Here is a 21,317-nt window from a genome sequence, read left to right on the forward strand (position 1 = left end):
ACCCTTGGGAAGAGCCATGGACTTTGTACCATTGGTCTTCCACTGTCATGTGTTAGAGTTCTCTTGCTTGAGGGTACACTCAGGGACCCAATTGTGGCTGTTTCCTTATCTAATTTCCTCACTATGATACTTTCCTCGTTGGAGCACTTATAAGGCTTATAGCATCCTGCTTTTCCAGCTAGGGTTATAGCTTAGCTTATGATAATAATAATAATAATAATAATAATAATAATAATAATAATAATAATAATAATAATTATTATTATTATTATTATTATTATTATTATTATAACTTTCCTTCTGTTGACTTCCAGACTTTCTGTTGGACTCATTGTCACTCGTATCAGAATCCTACGATAAGTTATGAGCCCATAAGAGAGTATTTTTCTTCTATAGTTTTGTTGCGATCAGACATTTTATACTTGAATTTTTCTACATCGTATCTGACTCTATTTTAGGGGGTTTGATCTCACTATCTGTATTAAATATTTTGAAATAGTGGCCAAGTTTATCACCGCCATCTTCTTAGAGAATGTTCTTGAATAAATTCTGGATTCCTCTAAGTTATAATCGTGAAGAATTACAACTGATATTACAAAGGACCTTCTTGGCACACTTTCCTTTTCTTCTGATTCTATACTGTTCTTTGATTATCTTAAGTTTTTGTTCTTTGTACTCTTGCTATATATTAAAATCAGTTTCTTATCTTCAGCATCATTCAACTTTTTTAGCTCTTTTCTCCCTTCCTTCTACCTATTATTATTTTATATTCCTCTTCTTCTTTTCCCTTATTATCCTCTTCTCCTTCTTTAGAAGGAAATAAAAATTGAACTAAAGGAAAAGGAACTAAGCTAGAATCCCATTGAAAACTTACCACAGATATTAGACATTTACTGTTTTTTTTTCATACATGGTCTACACGATTTAAGAAGCATAAGTAAGTAAAGCAAGTCTCTTGAGTATTGCATATTCAATTTTCACCTTAATAAGCATTCAAAGAATATTTCAACTTCTGAGAAGTTGCCTCAACAACCAAATACTTCACTCTTCAACACCTCCGAGGTAAGAACATACGGTGCTCTAACGTAATCTGACAAGAAAAGAAATTTTTAATGGGAAATGTCGAATATGGAATTACATGAGGATACATTATGTGATTCTTATTCATTGTTAGATAGACACTTGTAGAATTAATTAGGGTTTAGTGGGTGAGAGTAGGCTAATCTCTCTCTCTCTCTCTCTCTCTCTCTCTCTCTCTCTCTCTCTCTCTCTCTCTCTCTCTCTCTCCATAATGCCCTTTGCAGTGTGCTTCACAGCTATCGCTTATAAGATCATCTTTACTAGTATCACTATCATTATTATTATTATTATTATTATTATTATTATTATTATTATTATTATTAACTGAGTTACAAACATCCCTATCTGGAGAGGTAGAAGGTCATAAACCCTATAAGGGCTCCAACAGGAAAAGTAACCTAATGAGTAAAGGAGATAGGGAAACAGAATAGTGTGCATGTCATGAGACCCCAATTGCGAATACTGCCTCCACTCCTTCCAACTCTAGCTCTTGCTCGAATTAATCTAAAATTAACCCAATACTTCCTACAGAGGTTTGTTCTAAGGGGAAGAGACTCACGTGGGCTGTGGATGGCCTCACCGGTTAGGCAGTGGTCAACCATCCATAGTTGATATTTCTATCCAACAAAAGTCCTTAATCTCTCTCTCTCTCTCTCTCTCTCTCTCTCTCTCTCTCTCTCTCTCTCTCTCTCTCTCTCTTCATAACATCCAGACAGAAATCTCATTGTATTGACTGCCTTATCAATTCCTGACTCATCTACATTTATTTTCCTACCTTACAGTGGATGTATTCAGCATTTAATTAAATCATGGTAAGAAAAACCTGTTGTAATTCTATACTGGTGGAAATGTCGTCTTTTGATTATTTTTGCGAGAAACATTTCTTGCATTCGTGTTACCTCTTATCCTTTGGTACTCCTGTTGAGGTCGCGAGAGGGTTATCTGCTGTCCGTCATTGGCAAGGCAGGAGACAGGTGATGGGCGTCCGGGGAGGAATTGGAATAGCGGAAATAGAAGAAACTGACCCTTTCTATTTCTTTCAATTGCGTTGGAGTAGATCTGTCGCTGTTGGTTTTTGCTGGTGCATCGTGCATGCGTTTTCCCTACGTCTTTTCTCATTTCCTTTTTCCCTTATACAATACAATTTTCTCCCATCTCTTCGCAAACAGTTTATTTGTCAAAAGAGTCACTCATCCAAAAACTGATAAAATTTCTTTATCAAAATACGTAGGTTTGAGCTGAACTATTGCTGCTAGGAAGGCTCTCTATCCATTGGCAGTTGCCCATCGAAGACCTACTTTTGTGTGAACACCTTCTTTATAATATATCTTTATTTTCAATCTATTATCCGTAAATGTTTGGTATATAGCGAATGTGTTTCATTGTTCTGGACAAATAAACACATAGAAAAAGTAAGCATATATTTGTATCCTGTGGTAAACTCCTTTTGATTAGAATAAAGGTGCTCGATGTTGTACAACGATTAATTTTTCATTGTTTCTTTAACTGAAGAGTAGGTTTAATCAACGCCGGATTCTCTCGCCCTTCTGATTTACATACTTTAATTTCAATTCATGGCACTTAGCCACTAAGATACAATCTGCCTTAAGACTAATGATTAAAACTATTATATGAATTATATTCAAAGGAATTGTCTAATAACATTTCCTGCACATTAGTCATTAGAGGAAAGTGGTTTCTAATGTTAGGTATTTCTTTATTACTTTTTTTTTTTTAGAACGATGGTAATTCATTGAGATTTACTTTTCTTAACAGCAATGTTGATAATGATAATACAGTTAATAACTTGAATAGAAAATCGGTGTCCCATGTGGACTTACACATGGGTCTCACTCCCCTATTGACGAAAATGGATAATTAAACTCCTTATCTTCAGCAAAACTCTGTAAGCAGAACTAGAAGGAAAATGTTATCAGCCTCTTTTGGAAAAGAGTATCAATGATGTTGTGTTAATTACTCATTTTCAATTCGAAAATTTAAATCATTGATACGTCGAGTTATAAAGATCTGGAATAAGTTATAAAAAGTGAGTTTACATTTTAATGAAGACCGAAGCAGAAACAGGCAACTGACCATATTAGTATTTATTATGATTTTTGAAGTTTCCTTCGAAAGTTTCCTGTCTCATCATCATCACCTTCTACCAATTATGGAAGTTTGAGGCTTCGTTGACAAACATCAGGGAAAGACTAATTTTTTTTCCTTCGTCTTTTTTACTTTAGTCGAAACACCTTCATTCATGACTTGGAAAATGAGTATGTGAACTTGCCTCAAGTTTTGCAATGACTTTACGATGCAATAAGTCAAGATTAAATACATATGAAACGAGAGAGAGAGAGAGAGAGAGAGAGAGAGAGAGAGAGAGAGAGAGAGAGAGAGAGAGATCTTAAGTGGGCTTACTCCTTATGCATCCATTTACTTAACTATCCATATGACAAAGGACCGAGCATCGCCTTTCTTCTGTTGTTTGTGTGTGTTGTTGAATCCCAAATTAATGTCGGCTATCGCCAAAGAATGCTCTACTGATGGCGGTAAGAACCACCGGGTTCCATTTACACAATTGTTCTCAATAATTAAATAAAGGCTTTATGTTGAGATAGATATATGTAGAAAAAAATAAGCGGGGTTTATTTCTTTCGGGTATTTTGACATGGTGATTTGGTGAAGATTCCTTCACGATAATGTAGTCAGACAGTGAGTATTTTTCCAATGTTTTTCTAGTTCCCACTTACTTCTACTCTTCGTAGAAAGTTTGTATCAGAAAGCATCGCTAAAATATAATAAAACCAGATGTGAAAAAAAGAAAAGAAAATTGCACCAGTAAAGAAAAATTAGTAATTGTTTGAATTAAATTGAAAATACAATAGACATAAACTGATCGAGAGGCTTCATGCAGATGTCAACTAACCTTTTGCGAGGTCAAATGAACCAATTTTGGTCTTCGATGTCATCAACGAAACTTCCTCAGTTGTATTTACTGATTCAAGGAATCATCTATCTGTCATTCCTTTCAAGATGAATATGCCTCGGAGATTTCAGTCTGCTTCAGGATGATTGTTAAAATTGAGAGGGTTCTAAAATAAACAACAGGTTGTTTTAGTTCCTAAGACACTCCGACTAAAATTGTTAGTAAAGGACTGCCTCTATGAAGATATCTTAGTTACTAAATAAAAAATTTCTCTTACACATTGTTTGTAATCAATATATTTATTGTATTGATATTTGATATTTAGATTACATTAATTGGTGGATGGTATGTGATCAAAATATTACATTGCACATAAAGGTATTATAGAACGACTAATGCATTTGCTAATAGAATCCATCATTGATGCTAGATTGTTTATGTTCATGATAAAGAACATGTTGTTCCACACAATAAGACAAATTTTTCTTGTTTTTATTTGTCTGGTAATCAAGTGAATCTCAGATATTTGATGTATGTGGCAATAGGTCACAATGAGACAGACACAGATTATCCGAAAAAGGTCAGGTACCAAAAGTCCTTTTAGTGAAACGGAGGAGAAGAGAAAATAAACGAAAATGACGAAGATTCGTAAAAAGGGAATATGAATGTGCAGAACGTGCAAAGTCTTCAATGCAGTTTGTATTAAATCCTGAACATTGTTTTAGTCATATCGACATCATTGGAATCTTCGACAAAGCGAACTTGCAATCTCATATGTGAGTCACTCGGATGCTTACTCGTTAACGTGTTTCTTGAATCGGATTTTAACATCTAACCCGTAATAGCTCTCTCTCTCTCTCTCTCTCTCTCTCTCTCTCTCTCTCTCTCTCTCTCTCTCTCTCTCTCTCTCTCATGCATATCTCAATATTCAATAGGAAATGTCTGGATACATTTATATAATTCTCAGTTACCAATCAACTGTCTTTATATATCTCTGCTAAACACTTTCTCTCTAAATCTATTTTAGACAGCTTTTATATGCATTTGATTTGTATTAATCAAAACTATAATTTACAGTCGAAACTCAATTCGCTGAATATCAAATGTTCAATTTTTCTCTTCTGTTTGAGCATCAGAAGTTCATTTGAAAGATCATTTTGTGTTCGAAGACCTGGGAAGGAGAACTTATCATTTGGAGAAAACGTTGATCTTATCAATCAATTTAGAAAATAGACTTTGAGGAAACTGATAGTTAGAAGGCTATTTAATATGCCTTTAGCTAATTGAAATGTGGTCGGGTTCTGTCATAAAATCAATGGGATTTGGAAGCTCTGAATAACTGTTTACATTATCAAACACCTGTCAAATTCTGTTCCTTTTCTTTCTAAATAAACATCACATTCTTAGTTGAGGGAGAGAAGAACTGTCAGTTTATTTTAGAAAGTAGAACTGAATCCGGATGATAATTAAACTATTGTTGTGGAATGACTTTCTTCTCTTCTTATTTTGAGAGATTTGGACAGAAAGACACAATGTCCAAAAGTGATAAATGAGGGTTTGAAAAATGTCAACAATAACTGTTGATGGGGGAAGATCCTTGTCTCCATGCAGCTTTCTGTTGGATTCAGAGTCGATGAAGAAAAGTAAAAGGATTTCACGAGGCCCTCTTGGGGTTAATTTCATATGGTATTAACATGCAAAAATATTCATCTTGAACTATTGCTGATATTTGCTAAATATTACTTATTTATTCAGAAGAGCAAATAAAACTATTTGGGTTAAAAGTAAAAAAAGTAACATGCCTTAAAGTTCTACTGTTAAAGGCAATGGGTCCCAATGAGGCTGATGAGCAAAGGGTTTCATGATACACATCAATGATAGCGGCAGTCAACTTTTGATTGCAACATTTTTTTTATTCCGTTTCATCATCAAAATGGATCTTTTCTGACATTGAAGAGAGAGAGAGAGAGAGAGAGAGAGAGAGAGAGAGAGAGAGAGAGAGAGATTTCAGTGATCATTACTAGGAACTGATTACAAGGTGGGTAATTAGCTCTTCTCTCTCTCTCTCTCTCTCTCTCTCTCTCTCTCTCTCTCTCTCTCTCTCTCTCTCTCTCTCTCTCTCTTATTCTTCTTCTTCAAATCAAATCAAATCAAATCAAAGCATTGCAGTCAATTTACGGCCAGGTACAAAATCCTCAGGCATTGTGGATTATAAAACATATTTGTCCATTCTGTAGTTGGTTTGTCCAGTTGCTTTGTTTGTTAATAGAGTGCGCTGTCACTTGCTCTACGAGAGAGAGAGAGAGAGAGAGAGAGAGAGAGAGAGAGAGAGAGAGAGATAGAGAGAGAGAGAGAGAGAGAGAGAGAGAGAAATCACCAGTGAGTGAAAGTGATAAGATTAGATAATCTTCAGATATTAATACATAATTATACGGATCAACTTGGCTAGAAAGTCTAATTCAGGAGAAGCGTTCAGTCTTTACCAAAACCAAAGCAGAATATTCTACACTGAAGGACATTACAGGGATATCAGAAAACAAATATCAATATCCGTAACAATAGGTCCGGTCAATACTTGAATGGGTGACCATTACTGACACTACAGATGGGAGTCAGGGTGATGTGGGTAGGGGTTCCATTGGATAATGAGTAAACTTAAAACATCTTCATAAAACACATTATGTATACAAATTAGGAACATAATTGTTTAATAAGGCTATATATTTGGATTAAATAAAGAAATGTGTAGGAATTATTTCGATAATACATTCGTCGTTATCTAAACAAGAGGACATTAGGATGTCCAACAAAAAAAGAAATGAAGGATCTTCCCGTAACTGAGTGTTAAGAAAAATGTCTTCTGTAATTCATTCTAGAGTTTTATGGGATCTAGAAAAGTTGAATCTTATATTTCGAGAGAAAGAAATGTACAACGTTGATGGATGAGGAACAGCAGATGGTGAGAGAGAAAAAGAAGAATCCAAGTGCAAAAAAAAAAAAGGATTTTCAAGGAGAGACAAAAAAGGAATAAAGAGGAAGAAGAAGAAATCCCCTTGGAAGTCATCGGCAATGAAGCATTCTCTATAGACTGATGGAGGCAGAAGGAAAAGGAATTTTGTGATATAAGAGGTGACTGGCTTTTCTTGAATCTAACCATCGGTATCTTGAACCTCTCTCTCTCTCTCTCTCTCTCTCTCTCTCTCTCTCTGGCAATCAACCAAATCCTGCCACGAAGAAAGCTAAGTGGCTAAGCGGTAAGTCACGGTCGTTACAAGTTTCTTGGACCAGGGTTCGATTCCTGGCCGGTCAAAAGCTATTGTCTTTGATTTGTTTCATCTGGGGCTCTGATCCCGAGGTCGGTAAGAGAATCATGGCATTAATGTATTGAAATATATGGCCTATATAAATATATATATATATATATATATATATATATATATATATATATATATATATATATATATATATATATGAATGTAAATTATTAGGATCATATTATTTTAAATTGAGTGCCAATCCTGTTCATAATTCCTTTATCAATAGCATGTTGGCCTCCGATAGAGGTTTGTTGAGTCAGCTTATTCATGAGAGAGAGTGTCGCTGACCGAGGTAGGTCTGCCCTTTGCACGTTATCTCTCTTTTAAGCATTTATTCAAACAGTGTTGTTTGTTAAAACGACCATTACAATATCTAGGAAGTGATTATACAACATACAATTAAACAGCTGATGACATTAACTTTTATGTGCGATATTTTGAGATTCTTTAATTGTCCAATGTATATGGCTTGGTTCATGTCTTATCAGGTTGACCTGAAGATCAATAACACATGTTATTAATAACGCCATGCTCTCTCTCTCTCTCTCTCTCTCTCTCTCTCTCTCTCTCTCTCTCTCTCTCTCTCTCTATTTAATATCTATGCCAGATACAACCCTTCCCAAAACATTTAAAGATTCTCTATTCAATTTATTTATACTATCCATTGTGTCTGTAGCAGTCAATCCCTTCAGAAAAATAAGAAATAAGAGGGCTTTTAGTTTGGTCTGACAATGTTTTAATCAGATCATATTACAAAAAACGAATTTCCAAAGAAAAAAAATCAATGACGTCCAAACACAATAAAACCGGTGAAATGAAATAAAGATGAACTCTGAGGGAAGGAGGGAGGGGGGGGGAGGCAAAAGTTTCACCCTAAGAGCAGAGCAGGGGAACAAACTCACTCACTCACTCACACCAACAACAACAACATTGAGGATTTTAATGTTATGGAAGTTGTCATATTCTCAGTTACTCTGAAGGAAACGCTTATCGCCAGAACTGATGGTGAATGATATGCCTCTAATACACCAGTCAAATATTCAAATATTTCATATACACATACGTCCACACATTCATACACTTTCACACACATATATACACACTCATACAATGGTTATATATATATATATATATATATATATATATATATATATATATATATATATATATATATATATATATATATAGTACTTGAGTGTGTTATTCTGCATTTACAATAAACAGACAATGTCTTAGAGCCGTCCAAACATTAAAATAGTTTCTCTCCGAACAGACTGTCCTGCAGTTAGTTTTAAGGCTAGCCCATACCCACACGCACACCCACACCCACACGCACACTCATAACCAACAAACACATCCACACTCACAACCACATCCACAAACACATCCACACCCAAACCCAAACCCATAAACACATCCACACCCAAACCCACACCCACAAACACATCCACACCTATACGCACAAACTCATCTACACCAAAAAACACATCCACACCAACAAACATATCCACACACACCCATATCCACATCCACAGCCAGAAACACATTCACATTCACAAACACATTCACACTCAATCTCACACCCACATGCACACCCACAAACACATCCACACACATTACCACACCTACAGACACATCTACACTCTCACCCACACCCACACCTACACCAACGAACACACCCACACCTACAGAAACAAACACATCCAACACCCACTTCCACACCCACATCCAACACCCACTTCCACACCCACAAAACAACCACACCTACACAAACAACCAAATCCACACCCACTATCACAAAACATCCACACCTACACCCACATACACATCCACACCCACACCCACACACGAGCATTGAGACTAATGTCTCTCCTAATCGTAAGTGAAGGGATACATTATTTACTTGTCATTTATTCTATATCCAATTATTGTTATTTTTTTTTTATTTGAATGCAAAGATACATCCAGTAATTAGGAATAAAGACAGAATTTAATTACCAAGAATATATATATATATATATATATATATATATATATATATATATATATATATATATATATATATATATATATATATATAAATATATATATATATATACATATATATATATATATATATATATATATATATATATATATATATATATATATATATATATATATATTCCATTGCCATATTTTCAGAATGCTTCGTTCTTTTAGTAAGGAAACTTTGAGGGAAAAGAGGAAAAAACCGTAAAAAGCTATTATTGGCTTACTGTTCTGAGCTTGTGTTTTATATATCACTGGGGTGATACAACGACTTGGGACATTTGTTTACTAATTAAAAAAGGCCCTTGATTTTTTGGAATGTATGTTTTATTTTCTTTGCTGGGAGAAAAACTACGAAATATGAGCCTGGGTGAAAAGAAATATATCTTTCTATGTTGATATATTGCGAGGCTTTTGCAAAAGTTCTTTTGAAATATGGTCAGTGGCGTTTGTAACAAAGGAGATATTTGTCGTAGAAAAAATATCTTTTTAATGACTCCTCGTTGAAAGAAACTCCTGTTTCTTTGTAATAGATAAAATTCTGCCACTCATACATATAGATAAAATGATAAAATCCTAAATGATAAACTAGAACTGTTTTTTTATACGTTGTTTTTATCAATGTTGTGATGTTCCATGTTGTTGAGGTAATTGATGTTTTGCAAAGGGGGTTGTACTGTAAGTTGGTGTTGTTGATGATGAGAATTGATAAGGTGTTGATGGTGATGGAAATCTGAGTAATACACTTTGTTGCTCATCAAACAAGTCATTGTTAACTACAACAATTATTGTTATTGTTATATACATTGCTGGTCATCATTCTACTTTTCAATATATATATATATATATATATATATATATATATATATATATATATATATATATATATATATATATATATATATATATATATACAGAGAGAGAGAGAGAGAGAGAGAGAGAGAGAGAGAGAGAGAGAGAGAGAGAGAGAGAGAGAGAGAGAGAGAGAGAGAGTACTAGTGTACGCGACCTGTCGAAAAGGACGACTAGATATTTACATAGATAACTATACACACACAGATTCAACCCTTCCCTCTCTCTCCCCATTTCCTAGTCTTCATCTGATGAGGTCTCGTTCTATTTTAACTATTTCCTTATTTCCTGTCCTCGTTTGGCAATTTTTTTCTATTGAAACCCTTGGGCTTAGCGCATTTCGCTTTTCGAACTAGGGCTGTAGCTTAGCCAGTAATAATAATAATAATAATAATAATAATAATAATAATAATAATATTTATGAGGCTCACCTGATGAACAGCAAGCTACCATTTTATAGAGCTATTTAATTAAGGCTTATTTCGGCATTTTCTCCGTAATATTTATTATTTATCGAAGGAAAACAATATTCGATAAATTGAAAAGATAAAAGTTGAGTTTAAGATACTTATTGAAAAAAAGGAAAACTTATCAGAGAGAGAGAGAGAGAGAGAGAGAGAGAGAGAGAGAGAGAGAGAGAGAGAGAGAGAGAGATAAATTTATCAGTATGGAGACGATAAAATTAGTCTTTCGTTTTAATACTACCGTTATTTTTCATCGGTCATGTATATGTATATTTATCTATGTGTTTAAACCTTTTTCTAGTATAAGTGGCAGATGCTTTGAATGTCAACTCCTATTGGATGTCTTCTTTATTTAGAATCCCTCACCGAGTGGGAAGAAGGAAGGACTATTACCTTTCTAAGGACACTTCTATCGCCTTCATAGTCCAAACAGACAATCGCCTTGGAGTCTCAGCGATAATACTGATAAACCTTTGGTGATATTGTCTCCATCAATCCATAGTTTATTGAAAGCTTAATTGCATGAACTAGAAGCACTGTATATCAGTGATTGACATTTTCAGTCAATAGAGACAATTGAGGGTTTCTCCAATGATAGGAGTGAAAGTGAAATCGATCAAATGACCCCGTGACCTCAGAAGAAGTTACATGGGAGAACTCGGAGTGATTGCCATCGATATATATTTCTTTTTTTGGTTGGTATTTGTATTTTGCATGATCAATGAAATTACAAAGTGATTTATAGTTATTTAAATATATTGCGTTTGTTCCACTGTTTTTTCCTTTACCCTTTTTCCCCATTTTCCCATATTAGCAAACTATGACAGGAAAGATAGATTTGGGTAGATTACACTTGTTAGAGATAGTCGAACAACAACTCGATTGGGACTTGGGGATTTCTGTCATCTTTTATTGTTGGGATCAGCAAGGATTTGAAAGTAGGATTCCAGTCATCTAATTTAATACAAAGGAAAATTGGCATTTTTTATCCGCGAGAGAGAGAGAGAGAGAGAGAGAGAGAGAGAGAGAGAGAGAGAGAGAGAGAGAGAGAGAGAGAGACTTACCTTCTGGAAAAATCTAAAAGTGCAATGAAATTTAAAGATTCAATGATAGAAAATTCTATATAAAGAAAATTAGTAGTATGTAAAAAAGACATATATGTACTACCTTACAAAGCAGCTTATAGGTCTACCAAGAATTTCCCTTAAGTCTATAGCAGGAGAGGTTGGATGGAAGGACAACTGCTGAAACAACTGTTGAGAATTTCATTATATATATATATATATATATATATATATATATATATATATATATATATATATATATATATATATATATATATATATATATATATATATAATGGAGATTTATTTCACAGATGATACAACACAGACATTGATTGAGTGACGCAGAGACTGAAATAAACTAATTGAGTGACTTTGCATGATTCAGCGTTTGTGGCTTTATACTTATTATATATTGGGGACTAGAAACTTTTATTTGTGTCTTGTTTACATTTTGGTTTCCTTGTCAGAATGAATCCCCGAGATCACACTTAGACTATCTATTATTATTATTATTTATTATTCTTTTTTTTTTTTTTTTTTTTTTGGTAATTACAACCAATGTGGAAAGGTTGTGGTTGCCGATTTGGTAACGTCCCTGACTAGTGAACACCAGACTGGGATTCGAGTCCTGCTCAAACTCGTTAGCTTCTTTGTTTGCCGCAACCTCACTTTACATGTGAGCTAAGGATGGGGGCTTTGGGGGAGCCTATAAGTCTATCTACTGAGTCATCAGCATCCATTGCCTGGCCCTCCTTGGGTGGAGAGGGTGCCTGGGCGCTGATCATATGTGTATATGGTCAGTCTCTAGGGCATTGTCCTGCTCGATAGGGCAATGTCACTGTTCCTTGCCCCTGCCATTCATAATGGCCTTTAAACCATCATAATTTCTTAGAGTCATCATAGATATTGACAAATACTTTTTATGTTTAACAATTTACTCTCGATTTCCTCGCAATTACTTTGTATGTATTTTGTACGTACGTTATTGACATGTTAGGACTAAAAGGTCTCCTTATGAATGTCCAGACATTCTGAAATATATTTCAGCCACTTATATATATATATATATGAGAAATTCCCCATAAAAGCACAAGCACATTGAACGGACAGAAAGAAAAATATAATGCAAGCTGAAAAAAACCCTTACAAGATTGCTAAATTATCATAATAAAAGAAAACTTATATACTGTTCTTTGATATATAAATACTTGCATCCCTGTATCTTGTCTAATATTGAAGGCTATTCTAGAAGAGTTATTCTCCTGAAGGAGATTGACTGACACCTGCAGGAGTTGGGAGATTTCCCACAATTCAATCTAAGGGATTTCGTTGGACTGCAAAGGATTAGACCAGAGGATCTGTGAATTATGGATTGGAATCCGTGCTTGAATACAACAGTGCTGAATTATGTGGAGGCACAGTGAAGCCCTGAGTGGAAGAAGTAGATGGTTCGTTCGAAAACTCTTGATTTAGTTTCTTCGTCGATTATTGCTTGTTTAAACTAATTACTTGTGCTCATTAAAAATGATAGAAGCTCGAATAACAACATCATGTTGATCTCTCTCTCTCTCTCTCTCTCTCTCTCTCTCTCTCTCTCTCTCTCTCTCTCTCTCTCTCCCCAGGCTAAAATTACTTGACTAATCTTACTAACTCTTCTCTCCAGATAGCATAAGTGAAGTAAAATTATCAAAAAAGCAAGATAATGAGAAGGCAGAAAGTGGGATTTTTATTACAATTCTGAATGGGAAGATTAATAAGAATTTGAGTGAAGAAGATCAAAATGTTAATTAAAACTTATTACAAAATTTTTTCTCGTAGAGAAAATCTAATCGATCTTTGATATCACAAAGTCTTTGTCCACAAGATATGTCATTAGATAAAGCATCCACGTGTGAATTCCTTATTGATGAGAGAGAGAGAGAGAGAGAGAGAGAGAGAGAGAGAGAGAGAGAGAGAGAGAGAGAGAGAGAGAGAGAGAGAGAGATATGACTTATATTTCCTGAGACTTCTAATCCACAAAACATTCTCACTCTTGACGACTGACTCTTTTCAAAGGAGATAGAAAAATACTTTCTCTTCTAAATTGATTCTTTCACAAGCGAATATTTCTCCTTTTCTTCTGAACGACACAGGACATCTCGTGACACTAACTGCTTCCTTCCTTCCTTCCTTCCGTGTGTCGTTACTTTTGATAATATCTACACACACAAAAAAAGCTAAATCTTGTCCATTTGGAATTTTTATTTTCCCAAACGTTTTGTTAATCTTTTTTATGCTGATATATTTTGAGATTGCGATATATTTTTCAGAAAGATTTCTCTTCTAATGTTAGAAGAGATGAAAAGGTTCTTTTAGAAGATGGGAGAATAACAATGCCCCAATTGTCATAACACAAGATCCAAATCATTTAAGGGTAATGACACCGCCATATTATTGTTAAAGGAAAACTCTCTCTCCTTCATTTCATCTCTAAATTTTACATGTTTAAAATCCCTGACCGGGAATAAGAAGAAGAAAGTGAAGAAAGCACCAAACTGCCCATCCCACTCGTTCCCAGTTGCATAGATGGAAATTATATTCCTATTCAGGAGACAACATTCTTATTCAGAGACAATTTCATGCTTGTAATAGAGAATTGGATTGACTTTAGTGGATTCAAATGTTATTCCGATGGATGTAATATTCTCTGGGTGTTTTGTGGAATCCACCATCCTCACAATATGACACATCTTTATTTATTTGTTCTGTTTCCATCTCATGATATTTTTTATACTGTGGTATGCTGTACCTGTAGATCTTAATAGATTAACAATGATATAAATTATTTTGCCTTTTATCATCCGTAGCAAGGGTTTGGTGGCCGATGTAGTAACGTCCCTGACTGGTGAACGCTACACTGGGGTTCGAGTCCCGCTCAGACTCGTTAGTTTCTTTGGTCGCTGCAACCTTACCATCCTTGTGAGCTAAGGATGGGAGGTGGGTTGGGGGAGCCTATAGGTCTATCTGCTGAGACATCAGCAGCCATTGCCTGGCCCTCCTTGGTCCTAGCTTGGTTGGAGAGGTCAGTCTGTAGAGCATTGTCCTACTCGATAGGGCAATGTCACTGTCTCTTACCCCTACCATTCATGAGTGGCCTTTAAACCTTTAAACACTATTAATTATCAGAACCGTCCCCACACCAGTCTTATGTCATATTAACCATATATCCAGTCCTTCCTAATCAAGTCCTTTTGACACCTTTGACACACATCTAATATATCATCATAATTAATAACTTCAAAGAATTATAATATCTCTCTTGGAATATATGTTTGCGCTATTGGTTCAATTATCCACATTTCACAAATGTTGGGACATCTTTTTAATGTGGCATAAATTATTGATACCCAATAGAGGGCCTAAGTTAATCCAAAATAATTCTCGATCTACGCTTTTACAATTGTCCCAAGAAATGAATGGGTAATCCGTACGGACGGATTAACTATTTGATATTCCGTATTGCGTCTTTAGCCTCCGTGAATGGAACAAATACAACACGTGTATATAAACCCGTACCCCTTTTATAATGGTTGAAGTATTTCAGCATTTGCAGGTAAAATTCAATTAAATTTATGTGCTTGTGCTAGCTTTCTCAAAAGTGGATGTCTTAATATCAGATTGAAGTATATCGATGCATCCCACTCTCTTCTCTGCTATAAGAAGCGAAATCATAACTTTTCGAAAATCTGAGAATTTGCACAAGAATTGAATTAATGCTACGGATTAAACTCGATCAATATCAATTGATATTCTGTGACAATTGACATCGGATTATCAAAGTTAAAGATCAATCAAAAAAGGAGTTCTTTCCAGTTACTTTGTCTACATTTAGTATTTTGAGCCTCGGAATCTGATTTACCGCTGGTCACTTGAGGCTCTTGAGGCCATTGTTTGTTTCTACACTTTGAGTCATGGGGTGAGGCTGCAGGACCCTGGACCTTAACCTCACGACAAACACTGATTGTAATCCAAACATAGACTGACCAAACAAACACTAATTGACTCGACAAAGGAGGTTTTATCTTCCTTTGAACAGAGATACGATTTCTACTTTAAAAATTATGCTCTTTCCACAAAGAGAGAGAGAGAGAGAGAGAGAGAGAGAGAGAGAGAGAGAGAGAGAGAGAGAGAGGTCTTTTCTTATATATATATATATATATATATATATATATATATATATATATATATATATATATATATATATATATATATATATATATATAACCATTCCCTGATGGACATCCCACCACAGTCGTCTGTAACTTTTCAAAAGAAAGGAAATACAAAAATTTCTTTCAAAAGCGATTGATTCCCAGAAGAGATTTTTTTTCCTCTACAAAATCACGTGATTACATAAGACGATACAGAATCCGTTTTCTTGTGTCTTGTCCATTCTAAACTGTTTTTTATTGAAAAATTCCATTGACTTAATGTTGTCATTTTTTATCCTATTTATCGTTGTTCTGTTCTTCCTCTATTTATCAACTCATGTTATTGCTCTTGTTATTGTTGTTGTTGATATTCACTTCAAAAGCAATGAATATTACCTTTCATCACTCGTTCATATTCACTACAAAACTATGACTAAACAATTCCCATTCCTTTGGAATGTCGGAATATTCCGTCAACATCATAATTGCTCGTAACTGGATCCCAACATCCAAAGTTCTGAAAATAAAACAGCTATGAACTTTGGAGAAAAATAAGACTAATTTTTTTAAAAGTATCATTGATATCTTTATTTCTTTTAATCTACTAAAGATTGGATTCGTTACATGCATTCACTGGTATTCGTATTTCATCACTTTATAAACTTACCACTCTGACATACACACAGATAGACAGAGATTTCACCTCAGGTTACTCACGATGACCTCTGTGTCATAGAAAAACTTGACAAAACCTGAGTTTTTCTTTGTAATAATAAACAATTTACAACAAACAGAAAACGCCCCAAAGACGAACCCTAACGATCAAAAGTAAAAACGAATGGGTTCAGAGTTTCTGCAAATTTTGGACCTTCTTCTTCTTTCAAGTGTATTATGGGTCATCTAAAGTGTCAAAGCGACTGATGTCTCCTGTCAGGGAATATGAGAAAAAGCATTTTCTCTCTGATATGCAAAATGATGTGACAATTTCTCGGATTGGGGCGATGTATAAAAGGATACTTCAAAAAGGGTAAATTTTCCAGTTTTGTTAAAATGTTTTTTTCTATGTTGAGATTGAGTAAAATCATCAATTCAGGACAGAGATTTCTGAGATCTCTGTCAATTCATTAAAAAGGAGAAACATCATAATTATATGTTAATTAATGTCCAAGGAACCTTTTCACACCCACAGAAGCATCTGTAAAAAGCAATTGCTTTTTCCATCAAAAAGCGTCTCATGGGTTCGTCTTTCCTCATGAATTTCATTGACCTCTACTTAAGGGGTCGAATTTAAAACGAAGTAATTACTCTTATCATACACTAGATGATTCATGGAGTTAATTACTGGAACTCTTCCAAGAGCGTTTTAATTGTTTCCTTTTATAATTCAAAATATATTTCAAAACTGATGATGCCAAACATCTTTAGAGAGGGATAGGGAATGGTGGGGGGGGGGGGGCGCATACATCTCATTACATATAGTACTTTCTAAAAACAACTATTCCTATTTACTCGTGGTTATATTTCCTGGTTCTATTCTATCCTATTTTTGTTAGAAAAGTGTATCAAAAGAAAATAAAAATACTATTATGGTGAATAATGACCGATACCTACTTTGTTCATCTTCAAAAGACTTAAGCAAAATTAATTATTGCTTTAAAAGGAATCCAATTTTATGAATCATATAGTTAATAAGATGGCCAAGGCACCTGCCACCCGTTGAGATACTACCACTAAGAGTTATTGGGACCTTTAACTAGCCAGATCTTACTACATTGGATCCCTCTCTGGTTACGGTTCATGTTTCTTTTGGTTACCCCAATAGCAACAAATGGTGCCGTTTATAGTCCACTGTAGGACAAAGGCCTCATATATGTCAATCAATGGATAGGATTTGGCCAGTTTTCATCACCAAGGCGTATTGATGATGGTGAGAGATTTTCGTCGGATCTCACACAAAAGAAGGAAAAGCAAATAGTTATCATGTGGTCAAATCCCTTTGGAAATTCCATAAAAAATATTATATTGATGATAGAGATAGATATAAATAACCTCTAAAGATGAATCAATTTGATTAGGGAAATGATGACAATGGAAAAAGTCAATGTGGTTCGCAATCTCACTCTTCGTGCAAATAGGATGGACAGAAAACGGATACCTGATGCTTTCTAGAGCCACCCCTTCCCAACATAAGAGAGAATATCTGAAATAGTTAAAAAATGTTTCCCAAATAAGAAAAATTATATCGAAATAAAGGTTACCCAAAAGTCTCTTTGCTTCATTTACGAGTTGTTTACGAAATACTGAAAAGAAAAGAGAAATGGCTCATTCTCCAATATCAATAAAAGTATGTCAAGAAAAAAAGCTCTTTTCTTTCTTTTAACATGCATCATTTGACACTAAAAGCATTTAAAATTTATTGACACGAGAGAAAATCTAATTTCAAAGAAGATATAAAAAGGATTTATGCATCAAAGGTTTAGATAATTAGAGAGTGTGAATCATGAATCAAGAAATTCAATATTTGTAGATGAATATTTGACGATGATCTATTATAGATATTTGCATTCAAATAATTTATATCTTCAAATGAGGATCTATTTTGATCTCTTATCATTAATGAATGAATGAATCAGATGAAAATATCAGACGAGTAATGATGATTTTCCAGTATCTATCAAAATGTCTACTTAGAAAGATATAATATACATTATATCTATTTCGAATGTGATGAATAATTGTTCTACACAAAACATCATTTAGTTCTAATAAGATGAAAGGTGATGTGATCTGGTAATATGGAAGATTTTCTATTCCATTCACGTGATCAAGAAACTTAGATATTAGTTTGATCAGAAGAGATTGTAGTTATAGGAGAAGATGCATGAACCTACATAGAAACAACATAACATAAGGTAACAATATACCTGCTCCCCAACGAAAAAAAAAAAAAAAATATAGTAATTACTATAAATGAAACATGGGTCCTGTCTTATATCCTATTTGATAAAACATGCATAGACCATATCCCGGACAACTGTAGTCGCAAAAGATCATTCAGTCGGCCACGATAATCCTTCCATATTGAATATAGAAATGTGGATTTGACCTTGGATTTTAGAAGGAAAATTTGATTAGATTATATTTAAACTTAGTCTGCTTAAAAAACTCATTTTTTTATTATTATCATTTGTTTAGATATTCTATACAAACTAAAGGTTTCAAAGCGTACAAGCTTTTGTGATTATGAAATGTCACTTAAAACTATCTTGAAATTACGTCGTATCAAAGCCCAAGACGTCCATAGTTCTATCTTCATTCAGTAGTAGATAAATTGGAAGACTTGAACGAAACATTTCCCTTTGAGTTGGATTAGAAGAAAAGAGTGACGAGGAGAGAAGGAGATGAAGGATAAACTTATTAGTTCTTTTCGTTGCTTCTGTATAAGTATCTTGGAATGCATTTTTATTTGTAGGGGTAGAATGAAAGAACTAAAACACTTCCTCAGAATAGATTGATCACCGAAAATCTTAAAAGACTTTCTCAATAAGCCAATTTTTTTGTGCAATTGAAGAAGACGCAGACCTTATATGTTTCTCAGAAGTAAATATGCTCTCGAGAATTACACCTAAAATTTTGAAAGAGTCATACCAATTTAAAGAAACATTATCAATACTGAGATCCGGATGTTGAGGAGCCACCGTCATTGACCTACTTACAATCATACTTCGAGTTTTGTTAGGATTCAACTTCATATCCCATAATTTGCACCTAGCACTAATTTTAGCTAAATCTCTATTAAGCGATTCATCAACCCCATATCTACATTCAGGGGTTGGAATTGATGCAAAGAGTAGCATCATCTGCATATGCAACAAGCTTGTTTTTTAGGCCAAACCACATGTCATGTGTATATTGTATGAAAAGTAATGGGCTAAGAACACTACCCTGTGGAGCACCGGATATCACATACCTATACTCACTATGGTGCCCATCAACAATAACTCTTTGAGATCTATTACTTAAAAAAATCAATAATAATGATAAGAAACGACCCACCCAATCCCAACTATTTGAGTTTGAAAACAAGGGCCTCAGGATTAACACGGTCAAAGGCAGCACTAAAATCAAGGCCAATCATCTGAACTTCTTGACCACAATCAAGGGATTTCTATACAGCATTGGAGATTGTAATAAGGGCATCACATGCTCCAAGGCCTTTACGAAAACCAAATGTCGAACGAGGGAATAGATGATTATTTTCAGCAAACCTATTAAGATGTTTTGCCAGAAGACGCTCAAAAACTTTAGATAATATGGAAGTTATGGAAATTGGGCGGTAATCAGTGGGACTTGAGCTACCACAAACACATTTGCATAGAGGAGCAACATTACCAATCCAGTTGATCAGGAAATTTCCTGTTGCATTGAACCTGAAATAATGTGTCTGTTTTTCTCACCGTTAACTGTTAACCGGTACGGTGTCGGTTGAACAAGAAATTTCTTGTTGCATTGAGTTTTTGTATATAAAGAGGAGTGTCTGTAATAAAATTACTCAGTTGCTTTCATCCTGTCGTTGAGTCACAACCTTCTCTTGGCTCGTCACATTGGTGACCCCAGAAGTTGACTCGCTCCTCCCGCCTTCCACTCACCCTCGCCCCTCCGTCGTTGGTACTATGGCGGACTCTATGTAAGTTGGCGCTACGGCTGCCCAATTGAAACTTTCGTCATTCGCCAGCTGAGAGGCCTTTTCTTGGTTTCAGCACGCAGAGGTCCAGATTCGCACCAAAGCAGATTATGTTCTCGCGGCGATACCAGAGAACACCTCCCCTGAAATATCAGAGTGGCTTTGTGAATAAGGAGACACCCCAATAGCATATGACGCCCTCGAAACATACCTTCTGCAGCAGTACTCGCCGTCGCCAGCCGCCCGTATAGCAAAGCTTTACCAGCTCTCTCCACAACCGTTTGGGGACTGAAGGGCCTCGCTCGCCCTCAGGGAAATGACCAATATTGCTCGCCAGCAACCTGCTGCAGATGGCTCTCCTCGTGAGGTGAACCTAATTTGTGCCCTTTGGATATGCCGTTTACCCAAACCTGTACCCGCTGCCATACCCGATGTCGATAGTTTACCCATAAAGGACTTGATGACCAAAGCCGACGCCCTTATGGACAGCCACTTCAAGACCTCCATCAACGCCTCCACTCCTGACGTAGAGGATGCCTATTCAACATTAACCAAAGCTGACATAAATGCCGTAGGACATACACGCCTACCTCGTGACGTGCCGAAGCTGCGACAAAGCCACCCACCACCTACCGCCACAGTTTTGCTACTACCATACCAGATTCAGGGCAACCACGAAGAAATGTGCCAAGGATTGTCGGTG

At 35.3% G+C, this 21,317-nt stretch overlaps 1 protein-coding gene across 1 annotated transcript; it reads left to right on the plus strand.

Annotated features, from left to right (window-relative positions):
• Window positions 1-8,913: 8,913 nt before the first annotated feature.
• On the plus strand, window positions 8,914-20,786 carry LOC137618903 (uncharacterized histidine-rich protein DDB_G0274557-like). Its single transcript, XM_068349104.1, has 2 exons — window positions 8,914-9,204; window positions 20,691-20,786. The coding sequence occupies exons 1-2, from the start codon at window positions 8,914-8,916 to the stop codon at window positions 20,784-20,786; spliced, it is 387 nt and encodes a 128-aa protein (XP_068205205.1).
• Window positions 20,787-21,317: the final 531 nt, after the last annotated feature.

Source organism: Palaemon carinicauda, chromosome 25 (assembly GCF_036898095.1).
Source record: "Palaemon carinicauda isolate YSFRI2023 chromosome 25, ASM3689809v2, whole genome shotgun sequence".
NCBI classification, from domain to species: Eukaryota; Metazoa; Arthropoda; class Malacostraca; order Decapoda; family Palaemonidae; genus Palaemon; species Palaemon carinicauda.

Coding starts and splice junctions, on each gene's coding strand:
- LOC137618903 (XM_068349104.1), top strand. CDS start 8,914: ATGCACACCCACAAACACATCCACACACATTACCACACCTACAGACAC. Junction 9,205..20,690: donor GACTAATGTCTCTCCTAATC/GTAAGTGAAGGG, acceptor TCTTGGTTTCAG/CACGCAGAGGTCCAGATTCG.